The sequence below is a fragment of the Gymnoscopelus microlampas genome, assembly GCF_963454915.1.
Source record: "Gymnoscopelus microlampas genome assembly, chromosome: 22".
NCBI classification, from domain to species: domain Eukaryota; kingdom Metazoa; phylum Chordata; class Actinopteri; order Myctophiformes; family Myctophidae; genus Gymnoscopelus; species Gymnoscopelus microlampas.
In genome coordinates this window covers 1,669,939-1,689,507 of record NC_139959.1, presented here as the reverse complement: position 1 = coordinate 1,689,507, position 19,569 = coordinate 1,669,939, and the positions used below count along the sequence as shown (strand labels likewise).

The following is a 19,569-nucleotide window of genomic DNA, read 5'->3' as shown; positions in this document are numbered from 1 at the left end:
CTGCGCAGTCTAGCTGTGACAGAGCCAACCTCTGTGGTGCTGAAAGACAGGATATAATTAGGGATAATCTGACTGCATGATTATTAAGGAGGTGAGCCTACCTGAGGTAATGCTAGCTAGCCTACCAGCTATTCATAATCGAAGAGTCAGTTCATTCCAGATGTCCTTCTGATGGATTATGAATGGCAGTCAATCGTTCATAAAATCGATCACAGAGCGATCCAAACGATAGCGTCCACGACTAAAGTTTTCAACGTTTTTTTAAAACGACATATTTATAGTCATCGCCATCGCTATAGTGATGGTGTGAATGGCCTTTTACTGCCTCCCTACATACCTGTTCTATCCTTGATTATTATATAATACTACAATTGTTAGAAAACTTTAGTTACTAGTTACTTTGTAGATTTGGATTATTATTACAAAACATACTTTACCTACTTCAGCTCTATATACATTTCGACCATTTGAAAATAGCCGATCTACGAGCTCACAATGTGTCGTGATGCGACGCATTGTGAGCTTGTAGATCTGCTATTTTCAACAGATACATTTGTAAACTTGTGAAATGGGACATTCTGCATAACGAGGAGTACTTTCTACTTTTGGTACTTTAAGTACATTTTGACACCAATACTTTTATACTTTTACTCAACTAAATTTAGAATTCCGGACTTGTACTTGTAAGAGAGTATTTCTGTACTGACATTTGAGAAATGTCAGTACTTTTTCCACCACAGCTTGCAACATGTCTTCCGTCATATTTTCCTTTTATAGGCCTACTGTATGAATACATACTCAGCCAACAAAAGTGAATCTGATTTTGTTGTGAAGAGAAGGGCCTGACTACGATATCATGCATTTGGAATGCATGCCCTTTCGGCTATGCACAAGTACCCGTTGTACTTAGTGCAGTAACCATTATCAAGGAGGCCAGTCTATGACTTCAGTACTATGTCATATCAAAAGGGAAACAGGCAGGCAGGCAAACAGACAGACACAGATTTGTGGAGTTTGGGCTCTGGACATCTGCTGATCCGACCGACTTCACGCTGGCACGCCACCACCCCAGGGTCCTTGGTGATACACACGCCAAGTCTGAAGTCAGTCGGGCAGACGGTTCCCAAGATATGTGCGGAAAACACGCACACGCGCACGCGCACGCGCACGCGCACACGCACACGCACACACACACACACACACACACACAGATTAAGTGCATTTATAGATAGATGGCACTTTGTTCATTGGCAGACAGGGGCTAAGTGCGTATGTTATTTAGACAAATTAGTCGACTGCTCATCCTGCTGTTGGTTGACACGGGTTCATGTCTCATACTCTGTTCCTGAACTTTGTAAATTGCTCTGGATACGAGCGCATATACATTTTACGATGTGCTTGCGGTCCTGGACATTTGTCTCAATGTTTGCCTCATTCAGACAGGAATGTACTTTATAGTGTGACCCAATCACAGGTACAGTCCAAAGTCACAACGGTTTGGTTCAGACTGCGGAGAAATCTGATCTCTAAGAGCTACTGTCAAATACATGTTCAGACTGGGACACATAATTAGAAATCAGATTTTAATCGCATTTCAAACCACCTAGGAATGTGGTTAAACTGATTTGCAAATATAAGTTTCCATATTTTTTTGTTGTTTTTTTGTTTTTGTTTTTTTACCTTTGTGATCTGATTCCAATCTGGATAGACCAAAACATTTATTTGGGCTGATTTGGTCTGCCAGTCTGAACATATACATTCAGGGCTATGGGCCTTGTAGGAGTTGGGTGGCCCCAGCGTGATCTAGTATGAGAGAGACGACACTATAGCATTGACTTCCATTGTAAGAACGGAATAAGGATCTCAACGAGGAAGTTCCAACGTTTGGAACTATACAGCCCATGGCAGCCCGCTTTGCGGCGAGATCAAAGCAAGACGGAACTCTCTCTCTCTATGGGTCTGGGTGGCCCCAATCTCGGAACCCAGAGTACAACTGAAAAGGAAAAACAGCGACCTCTGCTGTTCGTTCCTCCTCAGTTATACTCTGGGACAATGCCGACGAAGCACCAGTGCGCAAGGAAACCGGGGTTTAAGTCTGCCTTCACCGCTCCACTTCCGGGTGGTGCGACTACGTTTTCATTCCCACTAACAATATTTCTACACGGAACACTAACACCACTTCTCCCAGAGAACATGGATCGTTTTGGTTATAAGCCCACTTGTTTCTATGATGAAAGAGTAAGTTCAAATGTGAATATCTTTCCGTGGTTTTGTCTGCTCCGCGGACGCTATTGTTAAATTAGTTTCGGTTAGTTTCCAGTAGGGAAGATCGACGGACACGTGAATCCCGCCCACTACATTTGATTGGGTAAAGCGCGGCCTGCTTCCTGATCTGAAGGCACGCCCACTCCCACACAGTGTGTACACGTTCTGACGAACCTTCAGGACAGATTCCAACGCAGTGCAGAATCTGTTCTTGAGAGATTAGGGTGGCCCTAAGCACGATTTGTTTGTGGCCTCACGCACGCACGCACTGCCATAGAATAAAAAAGGATAGCAACCAGTATGATAATTCTCACCTGTCACCACTAGAGAGATATTTTAACTCATTTGAGACACCTGTCACGGTCTGTCACAGTCACAGTGTGACTAATTGAGAAACTTGTGAACATTCTGTCAGGTACATTTGTAGAGCAGATGATCATTCTTTGTGATTGGCTGGAAGGTGTCAGAGCAGACATCTTCATCTGAAATGATTAACCCATTAAGGCCTGAAGAAGCATCTGTGTCACATTTTCATTTGAGCTAAAAAGCATTATTTTACACTTTGGCTATTCAAAAAAATAGCAGATCTACAAGCTCATAGCGCGGCACAGAGTGCCGCGCTACGAGCTTGTAGATCGGCTATTTTTGAAAAATTATGAAAATTTGTGCAAATCTTTGAATATATATTGTTTACAGCGAACATTTTTAACTCTATTCTTTGCTTCTGGGGGTCCCTGGAACTAAATATTTTGAGATGGGGGTCCACGGCCAAATACATAGTATACATTTTGGGGTCCTTGACATGAAAAAGATTGAGAACCACTGACATCGTAACATACGTTTTTTTCAAAAAACAGTTAGGATTTAGAAGACATTTTTAGCTGATATGCCATCATCAGAGATGGCTGAACAGGAGCAGACGCCGCAGGAGGAAAGAAAGAAAGGCCCAGCTTTCTCAAGAAGTGTTATCTTTTGAAGTGGCAATGTTCACAGGTTTCTCAATTAGCTGGAACAATGTATGTGACTATATGACAGGCTCCTATAGAGCATCGAAGTCCTGACTTCACTGCCAGTAGAAGGCGCATTCCGCAGGTTCATGGCTTTACTTTTTGTATTGATATCCTCATTGGGGAATCTTAGATCGCTTCATATAAGAACTGTGTTCCAAAAATAAACACACCACCCTGGTGATTTTACTCATATGGATATGAAGCATCGACTGAAGGTGTAAATGTACACATTTACCCAAAGAGTAACGGTAACAGTCTTCCACGCCGACATCTCGCCACTCCGACTAGTGGCTTCCGCGTGCGGTTAGGGTTAGGGTGAGGGTTAGGTATAGGGTTCGTTAACGTCGGAAAGGCGACATGTCGGAAAGCCGCCATGTAACCAGAGTAACACAATATAAACACTAGAAACAAGTCTAACAACCCAAAGACTACATTTCCCATGAACGCGGCTGCTGTGGGGACAGTGATTTCAGACCCGGAAGTAGTAGTTCTTAAGACTTTTAAGGCTGAATTAATTCCATTTTCACCAGAAACAGGCTGTATCAAATATGAATGAATATCATAAACGATGCAGAGCCTCCTCCCTGACAAAAACGCCAGTGTGGTGTGTTTATGTTTGGAACACAGTTCTTATATGACGTGATCTAAGAATGGGGATTTCAACAAAAAAAATAAAGCCACGAACCCTGGAACAGTTCGTGGCTTTATTTTTTGTGTTGAAATCTACCCGACACTGGCCCTCTACTGGCAGTGACGTCGGACTTCGGTGCTCTATATAGGAGTAGGAGTAACAGTTTGTATTAGCGTTTCAATAGGCTTCGGGAAGTTATTCTAAGCAAGTCAGTGCATTACGAAGTTCTGTAAACGCATTATGAAAACAATACAGAAATGCGTTTTTGAATACTATGTTTTCTTTTGTATACTCCGGTATTTAAACTTGTGAAAAGACACTACTACTTCTCCAGTCCATACAATAAAGTATTAACATTAAAGGTAGGCTACAGTGGAGACATGTCTGAAGACGCTCACATCTGCAGGGATTGCTGTCACTTTTAACAAGGCTAAACGTACGTGTTACATAAGACATGCGTGGTTATCTCTATCTGGCCTTAGTGGACTTGACAGACAAACAGTGGTGCTAAGTAACTAAGTACATTTACTCAAGTGCTGTACTTAAGTACAATATTGAGGTATTTGTACTTTACTGGAGTACTTCCAATTGTCAGTAGTTTTACTTCTACTCCACTACATCTCAGAGGTAAATAATGTACTTTTACTCCACTACAATTTATTGAAAACTTTAGTTACTACTAGTTACTTTGTAAATTTTGATTATTATTACAAAACATACATTATCCACTTCAGCCCTATATACATGTCGGCCATTTGAAAATAGCTGATCGACAAGCTCGCGATGCGACGCATTGTGATTTTTATACATTTTATACATTTGAAAACTTGTGAAATGGGACATTCTGCATAATGAGTACTTTCTACTTTTGGTACTTTAAGTACATTTTGATACCAAAACCTTTGTACTTGTACTTTTACTTTTAAGTGCATTTTTATATTTTGGACTTTTAGTTATAACAGAGTATTTCTACATTGCAGTATTGATCCTTTTACTTCAGTGTGAGTCAAAATGTGAGTACTTTTTCCACCACTGCTTGTTAGATGGACATGCGTGGTTGTCACTATGTGGCGTTAGTGGACTTGACAGACACAAAGATATCTGTCAGCTTTGCACGCCATGTTTTGGGATGCATGGGGATGCATAACATTAGGTATAGCGTTCAAAGCAGTGATATAGTTGCACTGGACTCTGAGATCTGTGCCTAATGTAAAGGAAATGTAACAGAGATGCTCTGTTTACGACCTCCACATGAAAACTGAGAATGCTAATGGGTCTGTCTGTCTGTCTGTCTGTCTCTCTCTCTCTCTCTCTCTCTCTCTCTCTCTCTCTCTCTCTCTCTCTCTCTCTCCTCTGCCCTGGTTCCTCGTACTTCCCATCCCCCTCTAATATATTCTATCTCTCCTCTCCTCATTCCTCCCTCTATTTTTCTATCTTGTCTTCCCTCCTCCACCCCTCCTCCCCCTCCCCCTCTTTTTTCTCCTCTGCTCCACTCTCTCGCTCATAAATAATCTGTCTTCTCTCTATCTCCACCTTGACTCTATCTATCTATCTATCTATCTATCTATCTATCTCTATATCATCTCTGTCTGTCTGTCTGTCTGTCTGTCTGTCTGTCCTCCCCACCCCCTGTCTCTGTGTGTGTGTGTGTCTCTCTGTCGCTGTAATGTAATGACTCTCTACCTCACTGTCCACTAGTGTTATCTATGCCTCTCTCTCTCTCTCTCTCTCTCTCTCTCTCTCTCTCTCTCTCTCTCTCTCTCTCTCTCTCTCTCTCTCTCTCTCTCTCTCTTTCTCTCTCTCTCTCTGTAACTCCCCCCTCACACACACCCCCTTTCTCTCTCTCTTTCATTATCTCTGTCTCTCACTCCCCTCTCTCTCTCCAACATATTTTCTTTCTCTCTCTCTCTCTCTCTCTATCTCTCTCTCTCTCTCTCTCTCTCTCTCTCTCTCTCTCTCTCTCTCTCTCTCTCTCTCTCTCTTCTCTCTCTCTCTCACACATCTTTGCCTTACACTTGATCAGCTGCGGTGAACAAGGTCAATAATTGGTCAATGAAAGTCATGACATTATTTGCTTTTAAACGTTGAAAAATGTGTTTTCATTTCATACCAATCAGCAGGAACTTAATGTATCCTACTATGTTAGTTCCAGTGATCGAAGTCGGGAACGTAATCGTTTGATTGGTCTGCAGCCGAATGGCTGAAGTGGTCAGATGGATTTTTAACGTGGTCCCTGTCCCTGATCCAGAAAAGGTTGAGGACCGCTGGTTTAATAGCTGAGAGCTAAATTATCCCATTTAAAACCGGGAACGCATCTGTGTAAGCACTTAAACCATTATATTATACTTTGGATATCTAAAAATAGCAGATCTACAAGCTCATATGAGCTTGTGAGCTTGTAGATTTTAACTCAAATCTTTGCTCTCAAAACATTTTGAGGTGGGGGTCCGCGGCCAGAGACTGTGTTGCTTTGACATGAAAACGTTTGAGAACCACTGATAGTATAGCAACATAAGTACAGTTAACAAAAAAAACTGTTAGTAATAGAAGACATTTGTATCCCCAGAAGCAAATATTTGAGTTCAAGCTCATAGTGCTATGAGCTTGTAGATCTGCTATTTTTGAATAGCCCAAAGTATAAAATAATGGTTTTGGATAAACATCAAAAATGACACAGTAAGCGTTCCCGGGTTAGACAATATTCCTCCTTTGCCCCCAAGTACAAAGCATAAGAGTATTTGATAGGACAGGTTGATATGAGTATGCTTGTCAAGGGGGTGGGGTGGGGGTGTTCCAGAGATGGGGGTCATCTGGAGTTGAAGTCATGGCCAGAGGGCTGATAGAAACCTGCCTCAGAATAGACTTTGCCTTTTTATAAAATCATATCCTGTCAGGGGGAATTTGTCTGGATTTGGGGGTCAGGGGGGATGTCTTGTGTACATTGATCAAAGTCATTGATTTTGTCATTCTGGGATACAAAAAAAAGGGGGGACTGAGGCTGTGTTCACCCTATAGAGCAGAGGTTCTCAACCTTTTCTGGATCAGGGCCCACTTGAGAATCTCGCCAGCGTTAGCGGCAGCGCCCCACCCATCTGACTTAGCCACTTAGGCACAGTGGTGGAAAAAAACTAAGTACATTTACTCAAGTACTGTACTTAAGTACAATTTTGAGGTATTTGTACTTTACTTGAGTATTTTCCAATTTTCAGTACTTTTACTTCTACTCCACTACATCTCAGAGGCAAATATTGTACTTTTACTCCACTACAATTATTTGAAAACTTTCGTTACTAGTTACTTTTCAGATATAAATTATGATGAAACATATATTAAACACTTTAACCCTATCTTATACCTAGGCTATTTGTCGCGATGCGACGCGTTGTGAGCTTGTAGATCTGCTATTTTCAAATATTTAGTACTTTTACTTTTGGTACTTTAAGTACATTTTGATGCCAATGCTCAAGTAAATGTTGAATTCTGGACTTTTACTTGTAACAGAGTATCTTTATATTGCAGTATTGGTACTTTTACTTAAGTAAAGAATTTGAGTACTTTTTCCACCACTGCTTAGGCAGCACGCATTTTCAGAGCAAGTTTATTTTTGATCATAGAAACAGAGGCCACAGGTGGATGCTGGGGTGGTTGGAGTGCAAAAAAAACTTTTTTTACGCTCCCACCAGCAGCAACATAGCAGAGCAGAATGAGCTGTTTAAATCAATGGTTCTCAACGTGCACGGGGTCTTTCAGAAGGTCTGGACTGCCCTGAGGTCAGGACTGCCCTGCCCTGGACCTCCATGCCTTCGGCCTTGTGGAGACAAAAAGGCCTCCCCCCGCCCCAGTTAACGATAGAAAGCAATAAATGTTTTTTTGAACACTGATCTTTCAATTATTATTACAAACTAATAATATACAACACACACAACATGTTGTAATAATACAAAAGAAGTCGTCCTTTAAAGCACCACCACCTTGAAATATTGTCTCAGACTCCTCTTGCCTCATCAATTACCGATTGACCCAGAACTCCACAACAGTATAACCTCTGAAACATCAAATAGTGCCGTATGGTTAAATCCGTCCCCATGGCCGTCACCCGTTTGACAGCACGGGTGTGAGAGATTATGCTGGCCAGTACAGAACAATGTGACACTGCGTTTAAAGGCCTCTCTCTCTCTCTCTCTCTCTCTCTCTCTCTCTCTCTCTCTCTCTCTCTCTGTGTCTATGACTATGTCTTACAGGCAGTAGCAGCCAGTACAGGACAATGTGACACTGTGTATAAAGGTCTCTCTCTCTCTCTCTCTCTCTCTCTCTCTGTGTCACCAGACTATGTCTTACAGGCAGTAGCAGCCAGTACAGGACAATGTGAGACAGTGTTCAAAGGGTTCAGTAACTGTCTGCTGGAGCTGGGGGAGAACATGGCTCATTACCCACAGGAGCTGGACGAACGCGAGAACCTTCACAAGATCTGCACGTAAGTGTCTGACACACGCACGCACGCACGCACGCACGCACGCACGCACGCACGCACACACACACACACACACACACACACACTCAGGTACATTATATAGCCTAAGTGAGCCTGGTGGTCACCAGAGAAAACCTTGTCACTGTACGTTGCACAGAACCGTTCAGTGACAACGGTTTGAAGGGGAAAAAAAAGAAAAAAACGTTGCGGGTAAACATGCAACAATCTAAACCTAATCTAAACATAACAATGAATAATGAACCCATTCTACTTTATACTAGGTAAACTATACTGTAACCAGAAATGGGCAGTGGTACTGTTGTCAGTATCTAGGTCAGTATCCTGGTGTCAGTATCCTGGTGTCAGTATCATAGTCAGTATCATGGTCACTGGTCAGTATCCTGGTCAGTATGCTGGTGTCAGTATCTTGTCAGTATCAAGGTCAGTAATCTGGTGTCAGTATCATAGTCAGTATCCTGGTCGGTATCCTGGTGTCAGTATCCTGGTGTCAGTATCCTGGTGTCAGTATCCTGATGTCAGTATCCTGATGTCAGTATCCTGGTGTCAGTATCCTCATGTCAGTATCCTGGTGTCAGTATCATAGTCAGTATCCTGGTGTCAGTATCCTCATGTCAGTATCCTGGTGTCAGTATCATAGTCAGTATCCTGGTGTCAGTATCCTCATGTCAGTATCCTGGTGTCAGTATCATAGTCAGTATCCTGGTGTCAGTATCCTGATGTCAGTATCCTGATGTCAGTATCCTGGTGTCAGTATCCTCATGTCAGTATCCTGGTGTCAGTATCATAGTCAGTATCCTGGTGTCAGTATCCTCATGTCAGTATCCTGGTGTCAGTATCATAGTCAGTATCCTGGTGTCAGTATCCTCATGTCAGTATCCTGGTGTCAGTATCATAGTCAGTATCCTGGTGTCAGTATCCTGGTGTCAGTATCATAGTCAGTATCCTGGTGTCAGTATCATAGTCAGTATCCTGGTGTCAGTATCCTCATGTCAGTATCCTGGTGTCAGTATCCTGGTGTCAGTATCCTGGTGTCAGTATCCTGGTGTCAGTATCCTGGTGTCAGTATCATAGTCAGTATCCTGGTGTCAGTATCATAGTCAGTATCCTGGTGTCAGTATCCTCATGTCAGTATCCTGGTGTCAGTATCCTGGTGTCAGTATCCTGGTGTCAGTATCCTGGTGTCAGTATCCTGGTGTCAGTATCCTCATGTCAGTATCCTGGTGTCAGTATCCTGGTGTCAGTATCATAGTCAGTATACTGGTCAGTATCCTGGTGTCAGTATCCTGGTGTCAGTATCCTGGTGTCAGTATCCTGGTGTCAGTATCCTGGTGTCAGTATCATAGTCAGTATCCTGGTCAGTATCCTGGTGTCAGTATCCTGGTGTCAGTATCCTGGTGTCAGTATCCTCATGTCAGTATCCTGGTGTCAGTATCCTGGTGTCAGTATCCTGGTGTCAGTATCATAGTCAGTATACTGGTCAGTATCCTGGTGTCAGTATCCTGGTGTCAGTATCCTGGTGTCAGTATCCTGGTGTCAGTATCATAGTCAGTATCCTGGTCAGTATCCTGGTGTCAGTATCCTGGTATCTGTGAAGTACAGGCGTAGAGGCAGCTCTGTGTAGGGCAGTCTCATGCCATTGTTCTTGTCTAGCTTTCAACGATAACAAGGTCACTCTGGCCTGCGCTCTCACACACAGTGGTAAACATTTTGGCTGCGCCAAACACCATGAAAAATGCTTGTATGATCAATTCATTCTTAGAAATTCTGACATACGCAATTCATTTAATATGTGGCAATCAATCTATGAATTGACTAATCATCGCATCGTTTTTTATAAAATGTATTTTCAAAATACGTATTTGTATCTCAGATACATTTCTCAAACCACTCCAGTAGGTTTTTTATTTGTATTGTGATCCTCATCATTTTGACCCAGTATTTGTAATCTGTATCAAAATACGTTTTGATGTGACCTATTTTCGCCGTCTCTGACTGTACCAGTTGATGAATTGAATGCCTAGGACCCCAATGGAAACAAGACCACAAGCACTTTTTTGCTTATCCTTTCAGACAAAGTGTTTGACTGTATTCGTGCTGTTTTTACATTTCTGTCTAACAAAATATTCAATCAATATTCAATCAATCAAACCAACCTAATCTACAGTGACAACATTTCCTCTGGCGATTAGCTTGGTACAAAATAGTTTACCTACAGCCAGTGATGGAAAGCAATTAAGTACATGTACTTAAGTACTGTACTTAACTAAGTAAAATGTTGAGGTATTTGTACTTTACTTAATAGCCTATAGTACTTTACTTAATAGCCGATCTACAAGCTCACAACGCGTCGCATCGCGACGCGTTGTGAGCTTGTAGATCTGCTATTTTCAAATATTTAGTACTTTTACATTTGGTACTTTAAGTACATTTTGATGCCAATACTTTTATACTTTTTACTAAAGTACATTTTTAATTCTGGACTTTTACTTGTAACAAGAGTATTTTTATATTGCAGTATTGGTACTTTTACGTAAAGATTTTTTTTCCACCACTGCCTACAGCCTACAGTAGAATGGGTTCATTTACTCAACAGCCTGTTCTCAGAGTTTATAAAATCTATTATTAGCAGATAAAAACAGAGCTGCACTAGATGGCGGCTGTTAACGGAGGAGGTGGCACAGGGAGGAGGTGGTGGTGGTGGTGGGAGGACTGGTTGTTCTGGGAGGAGGAGGAGGAGGTGGTAGGTGGCCGATGGGTGGGGTTGCACCAGCCAGGCGCCCCGCCTTCTGTCAACACCCCCTCCCTCCCACTCCCACCCCCTCCCACCCCGGAACGGGTGGGCGCCAGATGGCAAGCTACAGCGAGGAGCCCCCTGACACCCACCGCGCGCGCATGTGCACGCACACACACATGCTTGCATGCACGCAAGCACGAACACATACACAAACACACTGGTGCAAATTAACAAACGCGTGCACATATACGGTATAAATGCAAGGTTGCAGGCATGCGCGCACATGCTCACTCTGTCTATTTCTCTCTCTCTCATACACGCACGCACGCACGCACGCACGCACGCACGCACGCACGCACGCACGCACACACACACACACACACACACACACACACACACACACACACACACACACACACACACACACACGGTCACAGGTTTTTAATTTAGCTACATCTCCATCACCGCAGTCCCAAAGCTTGGCAGGTGGGGCATGTTAAATTGCCTCATTGCATGCGTGCGCGCACACACACACACACACACACACACACACACACGCACACACGCACGCACGCACGCACGCACACACACACACACACACACACACACACACACACACACACACACACACACACACACACACACACACACACACACACACACACACACACACACACACACACACACACACACACACACACACACACACACACACACACACACACACACACACACACGCGTTAATTGCTCTGAGATACCGCATCAACACGGCTTGGATCAGGAGGTCAACATCAATAAGAGCAGATTGGATTAGATACGGTGTGTGTGTGTGTGTGTGTGTGTGTGTGTGTGTGTGTGTGTGTGTGTGTGTGTGTGTGTGTGTGTGTGTGTGTGTGTGTGTGTGTGTGTGTGTGTGTGTGTGTGTGTGTGTGTGTGTGTGTGTGTGTGTGTGTGTGTGTGTGCGTGCGTGCGTGCGTGCGTGCGTGTGTGTGTGGAGGGGGGTCATTTGGCAGGAGTCAGCACGCGTCAGACAACAGATTGGTGTCATCCTTCCATCCAAGAAAGAAAGAAAGAAAGGGAGTGACAATATGAAGATTGAAAAGGAAAAGAGAGAAAGAAAGGATGGAGAGAGGAAGATAAAGAGAGAGAAAAAGTAAAAAAAATCAGTTGGAATTGAGGGAAGAAAGCATTATACTGTGTAGATAGATAGATGGATAGACTGATAGATGGATAGATAGATAAATAGAGGGATGAAAGGAGGGAGGAGGGGTGGATGAGAACCGCATGCTGGTCGATGGATGGATTTAGAAAGGAACGGGGGAGAGAGAGAGAGAGAGAGAGAGAGACAGACAGACAGACAGACAGACAGACAGACAGACAGACAGACAGACAGGCAGAGCCTGGTTGGCAGGGACATTATTCACATCATAATAATAGAATCCTTAAGAGACAACAGTCTCAGTTGAGGTTGCTTTTATTTCTGTATTATAGGCTACTTTAGCAAGCTCTATAATACTTTTACGTGAAAAGCAATACTTTTAAATTTTTACTTTTTACTCCACTACAATTGTTTGATAGCTTCAGTTACTAGTTGCTTTTCAGAGCTTGTGAGCTTGTAGATCTGCAATTTTCAACAACAACAAAAAGCTTTCACTTGTCACACAGTACTTTTACATTGTGGTATTGCTACGTTTACTGAAGTAACAAACCTGAGTTTGTTTGTTTGATTGATTGATTGATTGAATACTTTATTAACAGGTTTGTTGACAGTACAGGTAGTCACAGGTTATGCTAAAAGGATAACACAAAAAGCCCCAGGGGGCTTGTTTCCATTGTGGTCCATTGTACTCAATTCATCAGTAATACTTATAATACAAAACAAAACAATGCAATACATATATAGATCTAAAACTCAGTAGCATCAATTTACAGAGCTGCCGGGGGCAGAGGATGCTACTACGAAGGTGTTGGAGTTAAATTATATGCTTTCTTGTATTTTGAATACTTCTTGAGTACTTTTTAGACCACTGATAATTTCTCACAACATCATTTATCAGTTTATTCTTCAGTGAGCTCTATAATGGTTTCATGTAGGGATGTCCGAAAATATCGGTATCTTTTTTTTTACTTACTGTATGGTGTGTGTGATATGAAATGTGAGCTTACCATAGTCACAGTAATCCATAATAATATTCCATCATATTCAAGGGCTTTTGGAGAGAAATGAGACTCCCATCACTTTCAAATTAGAGCACTGCAGAGGGCAGGTGTGTGTGTGTCTGTGTCCAGCTGATGCTCATTGACGCTCGTTAATGTTATATGCATCAAGGCAATTATGCTTCTGCACTGTCAAATAGGCCAACATCTAATCTAAGATTAGTAGGACTCATTCAAATGACCACCAGTGAGTCCTGGGACTCATTTCATTGAAAACCTAACAACATCACTGTATTATATTAGATTTATTAGATATTATATTGATATTATAGCTATTTTATATTATTAGATATGTGATGTTGTTACCTGACAACTAGTTGACTTTTGGTGAAAAGGCCTGCATATATCGGTATCGGTTGATATCGGTATCGGAAATTAGGAGTTGGACAATATCGGAATAGCGGATATCGGCAAAAAGGTCAATATCCGACGTCACCAGTTTCATGTAAGAGGCTTGTTGTTGCCTCGGAACACAGAGTTCTCTTGTGTCAGCCAGGGTTGGCACACAGTGCACAGCGCATTAGGAGCACCATGTTGGGCTTTAAGAAGCCATGACTCATGACACATATGCTGCTTCACCACATATGCTGTTTATTATTCTGTTGACCATCATCACCACCATCGACCAAATGATCTCTGCGCTGTTACCCTGTTCAGACTGGTAGCCCAAATATAATGTGTGGCCTATCCAGATTTGGAGTCACATTGCTTTATGCTGTTTGAACAAGCAAAACATAATAAACACATGGAAATGTATTTTTGTTAATCAGATTTGAAACACATTCCTTGGCCTTGTTCAGACTGCATGGAACCAATGCCACTCCAATAGGATAGGATAGGAAATCAGATTTGGGCAAATAGTGAAAATTGTACAAGTTCAAGTTCAAGTGAACTTGAAGCTACATTGGCTATTTTCACAATTTTTAAAATAGGTCTTCGTATAATGTTTTTTTGTGTGTGTAATCTTTTGGGTCTTGAGCTGAAAAGGTTTAAGAACCCCTACTCTTAGGGGCCGTGTCCACAGAGAACACCTTTTGAGCTGAGGAGCGCTTTGGATATCATGTCCATAGTGCTCACACACAGCGTGATGCCCACACTGCACCGTTCAAACCAAGCCCCCAGAACCGAGAGGGAGCAGTGAAGCGCATTGGACATGCTGGCCAATCATAGGTACTGCAGCTTGTTACGGTTGGGGCCAGACACATGAACGAGCGAAAACGGTCTCGACCAATGGGCTCGACTCACGAGCTTAAGCACAGAGGTGACGCAAAACGCATCACCCCCATTACACAAAACCCGTCACATAGGCCCCAAATAGGCCCCACCCGTCACATTTACCAACCCGGAAGAAGGGCAGAAAGGGGAGTATGTGCTGGGTGACAAGTGGATGGGCGGGGAGTTCCGGTGCCCTCTCTATTATTTTAACTCTATGGTTGAAACCTATCAAATTGAGGTGCTCAAAAGTCCTGTCATCTACGTTATTAGCACAAATACTGTAGCTTAGCTGAAAAAATGTAAACAAGGACTTCTCATGGTTGTGGTAATGATTCAACAAGGGGTTGTAAATTACCGGGTTACAATCACATACAATCAGGATGACCGGCGTTTCTCTCCAAAAGTTCAACTCTTTCCAGCTTGAAACGTCCAGTGCGCCAAAACACGCCGGGCGTCAAGAGCATTGAAGCGCGATGGTCGGCACTGGGAAGAGGAACCCACCAGCGCGTCTTTATACCAGGGGTCTTCAACGTTTTCAGGCCAAGGACACCCTAGCTGAGAGAGAGATGAAGCAGGGACCCCCACTATATTTTATAAAATTGTGTTTCAGACAGGGGCGGATTAACCCTAATTTTACGCCGTTTGGTGCCCCCCACCATGGGTGGTGCCCTGTGCTTCAGCACCTCAAGCCCGTTGGATAAGCCACCACTGGTTTCAGATTTAACTTTTTTTGTTTACTTGGTCTGCTCTTTTTTCCCTCTACGAATTTCCCCACGGGGACCAATAAATCTAATCTATCTAATCTACACCAAACACCTCTTTACCAAAAAATAGCAGATCTACAAGCTCACAACGCCTCGCAGCGTTCTCCTCAGAAAAGGGATGCTAGGGTTCAAGTGGTTAAGGTAAAAAAAAAAAAAAATCACATCACACAAAGATTTGGCGGACCCCCTGTAGTAACTCTGAGGACCCCCTAGGGGTCCCGGACCCCCTGTTGAAGACCCCTGCTTTATACCATAGAAATACATGAAAGACATGGCGCTGCCAACTGAAAAGTTGAGAGCCCACGCTCTCTGTGGGCATGGCCCGTTATAGCAACAGTGTAACATATGTTGTGTGCTTTTTTTTCCCTCACTCTCTCTCTCCATAGTTACTGGGATGACTTCCACTCGTGCGCCACCACGGCGCTGGCGGACTGCCAGGAGGGGGCCACGGACCTGTGGGAGAAACTCAAGAAGGAGTCCCGCAACCTGCAGTTCAGAGGAAGTCTGTTTGAACTCTGTGGAGGCGCCAACGGAGGGGCGCCCAAAACAACCGCCGGGCCCCCGAGAGGGGCCCTCACCCTGCTCCTCCTAACAGCACTGTCCACCCTGCTAGTGACTTGGCTTGCCTTTTAGTAGAAAAAAAGAGGAGAAATTAATTTTAAAAAAGATTTAAAAAAAGAGGAAAAAATACATGAAAAAAAATAATAAAAAAGAGTGCTAGCTATTCCTCAACAAGAAACCATTACTTCAAGACAAGACAAACGGACGTTTTGTTGTTCATCTAGAGAAGAAAAAAAATAAACTGCAAAAGAACTACAACCCCCCAACATGGATTTTAATATTACGACAAAGTCATCTGAAGAGGCGGGACGGAACGCATGGTTTTACCATATAAGGACATTCGGGAAGGTGGGGCTTCAGCTAGCGCTCATCCAATCACACCTTTCATCTGGTCTGGCAGGGGGAGGGGTTGATGGCATTTTTTTTAAAGTGACAGGACATTTTGGTAGAGGTTTGGGTTGTGTACTTAACTTGTAATGAGGGCGAAATAATTTGCTCCGTTGCAGGTTGATCAGAAATTAATAATCCAGAAATAGCTCCTCCTTGACTTGACTTCCATTATACGCTGAAACAGCTTATACATTAACATTAAGATAAAGGAACACAACCAAAGATGATTCTGACGATATATAACATGACAAAACCCGGTGCGGCATTCGTTTTAAAGACAAATTTTAACTTCCTGTTGATGTTTGACTATTTGAAGATCCAGACCCGGATCCGGATCTCCAAAGATCCAGTTCGGGTCTTCGTCCTTCCTTCTTCTACAGCAAATGGCTAAATCAACATGAAATTGATATTTTTTTTATTCAAAACAAATTCCGGACTGGGTTTTGTTATGTTATATATTGTCAGAATCAGCTTTGTTTGTATTTGTTTATGCGCTATAAGAGAGCGGTTTCACAATACAATGGAAGTCAATGAGAAGACACATTTTGGATTATTAATTTCTAATCAATTACACAACAGAGCAATAGTTAGCCTATATCTCACCACTTGGACTAGTGATTGGACATGACAAGGTTACTACACGAGTGGTCCCCTACACCATTGGTTCTTAAAGTGGGGTCCGGGGACCCCCAGGGGTCCTTGAGGGAGTTCAATGGGGTCCCCTGCTAAATGATGGATAGTTAGGAACCAAATGGACCCTTATGGGTCTGTGTACAAATGGAACCAAATGGACCCTAACGGGTCCATTTGGTTCCATTTGTACACTCTCAGAGTTAAATTAACATTGATTTTACAATATAAATGGGGGTCCCAGAGATATAAATGCCATTAAATAGGGGTCCATAGCCTATGCATCTCAAACTGGGGGTCCTTGAAATTAAAATGGTTGAGAATCACTGCTAGAGCTGTAAAAAATCTTCTCTTATGGGGGTCCCTGGCATATATTTTGAAATGGGGGTCCGCGGGCTAATAAGTGTCAATTTGGGGGTCCTTGACATGAAAAAGTTTGAGAACCACTGCCCTACACCAGTGACCCGCAGTGGGGCCCAGGGACCTCCGGGGGTCCTTGTTGAGAGCGCTCCAGGGGGTCCCCAGCAAAATGTGTTAAACTAGCCTATTATCAAAATCACTTTAACCATGCACTTTAACCCTATACATTGGTTATTTGGAAATAGCAGATCTACATGATCACAATGCATTGCATCGCAACACGTTGTGAGCTTAGATAGATCTGATAATTTCAGAGGGGGGAAAAACTTGAGGAAAATTGAAAAATGTGGAATACGTTTCGAAACATTTTAACAAATCTTGTATTAGGGGGTCCCTGGCACAACATATTTTCAGATGGGGGTCCGTGGCCAAATACATAATAATCTGGGGGTCCTTGACATAAAAAATGTTTGAGAACCTAGGAGGTAACTCCACATCCAAACCTCTATTAAGTCCTATTGTTTTTTAAATATTAATGTATGTTAGAGGCTGCAGGGGTTGAAATGTACGGAGATGATGGAGTTATGATGATGGTGTCTGCTTTACAATCAGAGTGAATTACACCGTATTAAACATTATTTATTCATGTCTAAGAGGCTAGAAGGCCGAAACAGCGTCAGGTCATTACAAGCTGAGGCTGTCAGGTGGAGACCTTGTATGTCCAAGACCGTTACTTTTCAGGAAAAACCTGTGATGTGTTGATTCCAGGCTTAAAATAATGTAGATAAATATTTTCGGGAAATCTATATGGGAAAAAATGAATGGGCTTTCGATTTGTGGAACCACAAAATGGCCACCACTGCTTATCTCGTATAGGCCTACAAGCTCACAAGCGTGAGCTTTATAGGCTATTTTTTGCTACTTTTGTAGTATGGAGTAGGGCATTAATTTACGAGAAATATGGAGATACAAGGTTTCCGCAGGACAGCAATGCTATAATAAAAATCCCAGCCTGCGGGATTTGATCATAAATAAATAATCAGAATCATCTAAGACTTACTTGAACGGTATAATTCCTTCCTTTGACGTAAAACGCCCATTTTTTTTAGACAAGCCTCTTTTATTTTTCATCTTCTAGGTTTGAATTATAGATTTTTTTTCTCCTTTTATTTTGGACAAAAAGATAAACCACGATATAAAGGCAACCCACCCACACACCGAACGTGGACGGAATGCTATGATTGTGTGATGATGAGATATTTGTACTTTGATACAAGGTTATTACATGCTTATTAATAGTATAGGCAAGCAATCCCTGGATAAATTAGATGTAGGCCTAATAAATACACTTTTCAAATCCTATGGGTTCATTTAACTCGGAGAACAGTGGTGGAAAAAGTACTCATATTTTTTTTACTTAAGGAAAAATATCAATACAGCAATGTAGAAATACTCTACATGCAAGTAAAAGTTCAGAATTCAAAATGTAAAAGTACAAAAGTATTGGTATCAAAATATACTTAAAAGTTAAAAAAAAGTAAAAGTACTCATGCAGTCCCATTTCACAAGTTGTCAATATTTTTGAAAATAGCAGATCTACAAGCTCACAATGCATCGCATCGTGATGCATTGTGAGCTTGTAGATCGGCTATTTTCAAATGGCCGAAGGGCATATAATAGGGCTTAAGTGGGTAATGTATATTTTGTGATAATAATCAAAATCTACAAAGTAACTAAAGTTTTCAAATAATTGTAGTGGAGTAAAAGTACAACATTTGCCTCTGGGATATATTGGAGTAGAAGTCAAAGTAGGCTACTGAAAATTCGAAATACTCCAGTAAAGAAAATACCTCAAAATTGTACTTGAGTAAATGTACTTAGTTACTTTACACCACTGTCCAAGAGTGTATACAAAATGGTTGCTGGTTCCATTTTTGTACACTCTCTGAGTTATTATAGAGGAACAGATAAATGAACACTGAGGATTTTATATAGGAAGGCTATGAGCTTCATTTGTAGATCTTTTGTCACCAAGCGAATATGAGGCACAATCAGAGCTATTAGGCCTATGTTGGCTGTCGGCTGGAAACCTCGTATGTCCATGTATATTAATAAATGATGACATTTAAACATTGAAAATAGGACATAGCAGTGGCAGCCATTTTTGTGATGCCACAGATCAAAAGCCCATTCATTTTTTCCCATAGAAAGATTTTCGAAAATATTTGTATTCATTATTTTAAGCCTGGAACTAAAGCCACCCAGGCTTCTGGTGATGAATCATGACCATACATCATTTG

General features: G+C 42.2%; 1 protein-coding gene across 1 annotated transcript in view; it reads left to right on the top strand.

Moving 5' to 3' along the window:
* nrn1a (neuritin 1a) overlaps positions 1-17,018 on the top strand; it is a 32,512-nt gene extending 15,494 nt beyond the window's left edge. Inside the window, exons 2-3 of the mRNA XM_084048360.1 lie at positions 8,233-8,380; positions 15,715-17,018. Of these exons, the coding sequence (XP_083904486.1) occupies positions 8,233-8,380; positions 15,715-15,961 (395 nt within the window). The 3' untranslated portion in view covers positions 15,962-17,018. The remainder of the gene's footprint in view (positions 1-8,232; positions 8,381-15,714) is intronic.
* Positions 17,019-19,569: the final 2,551 nt, after the last annotated feature.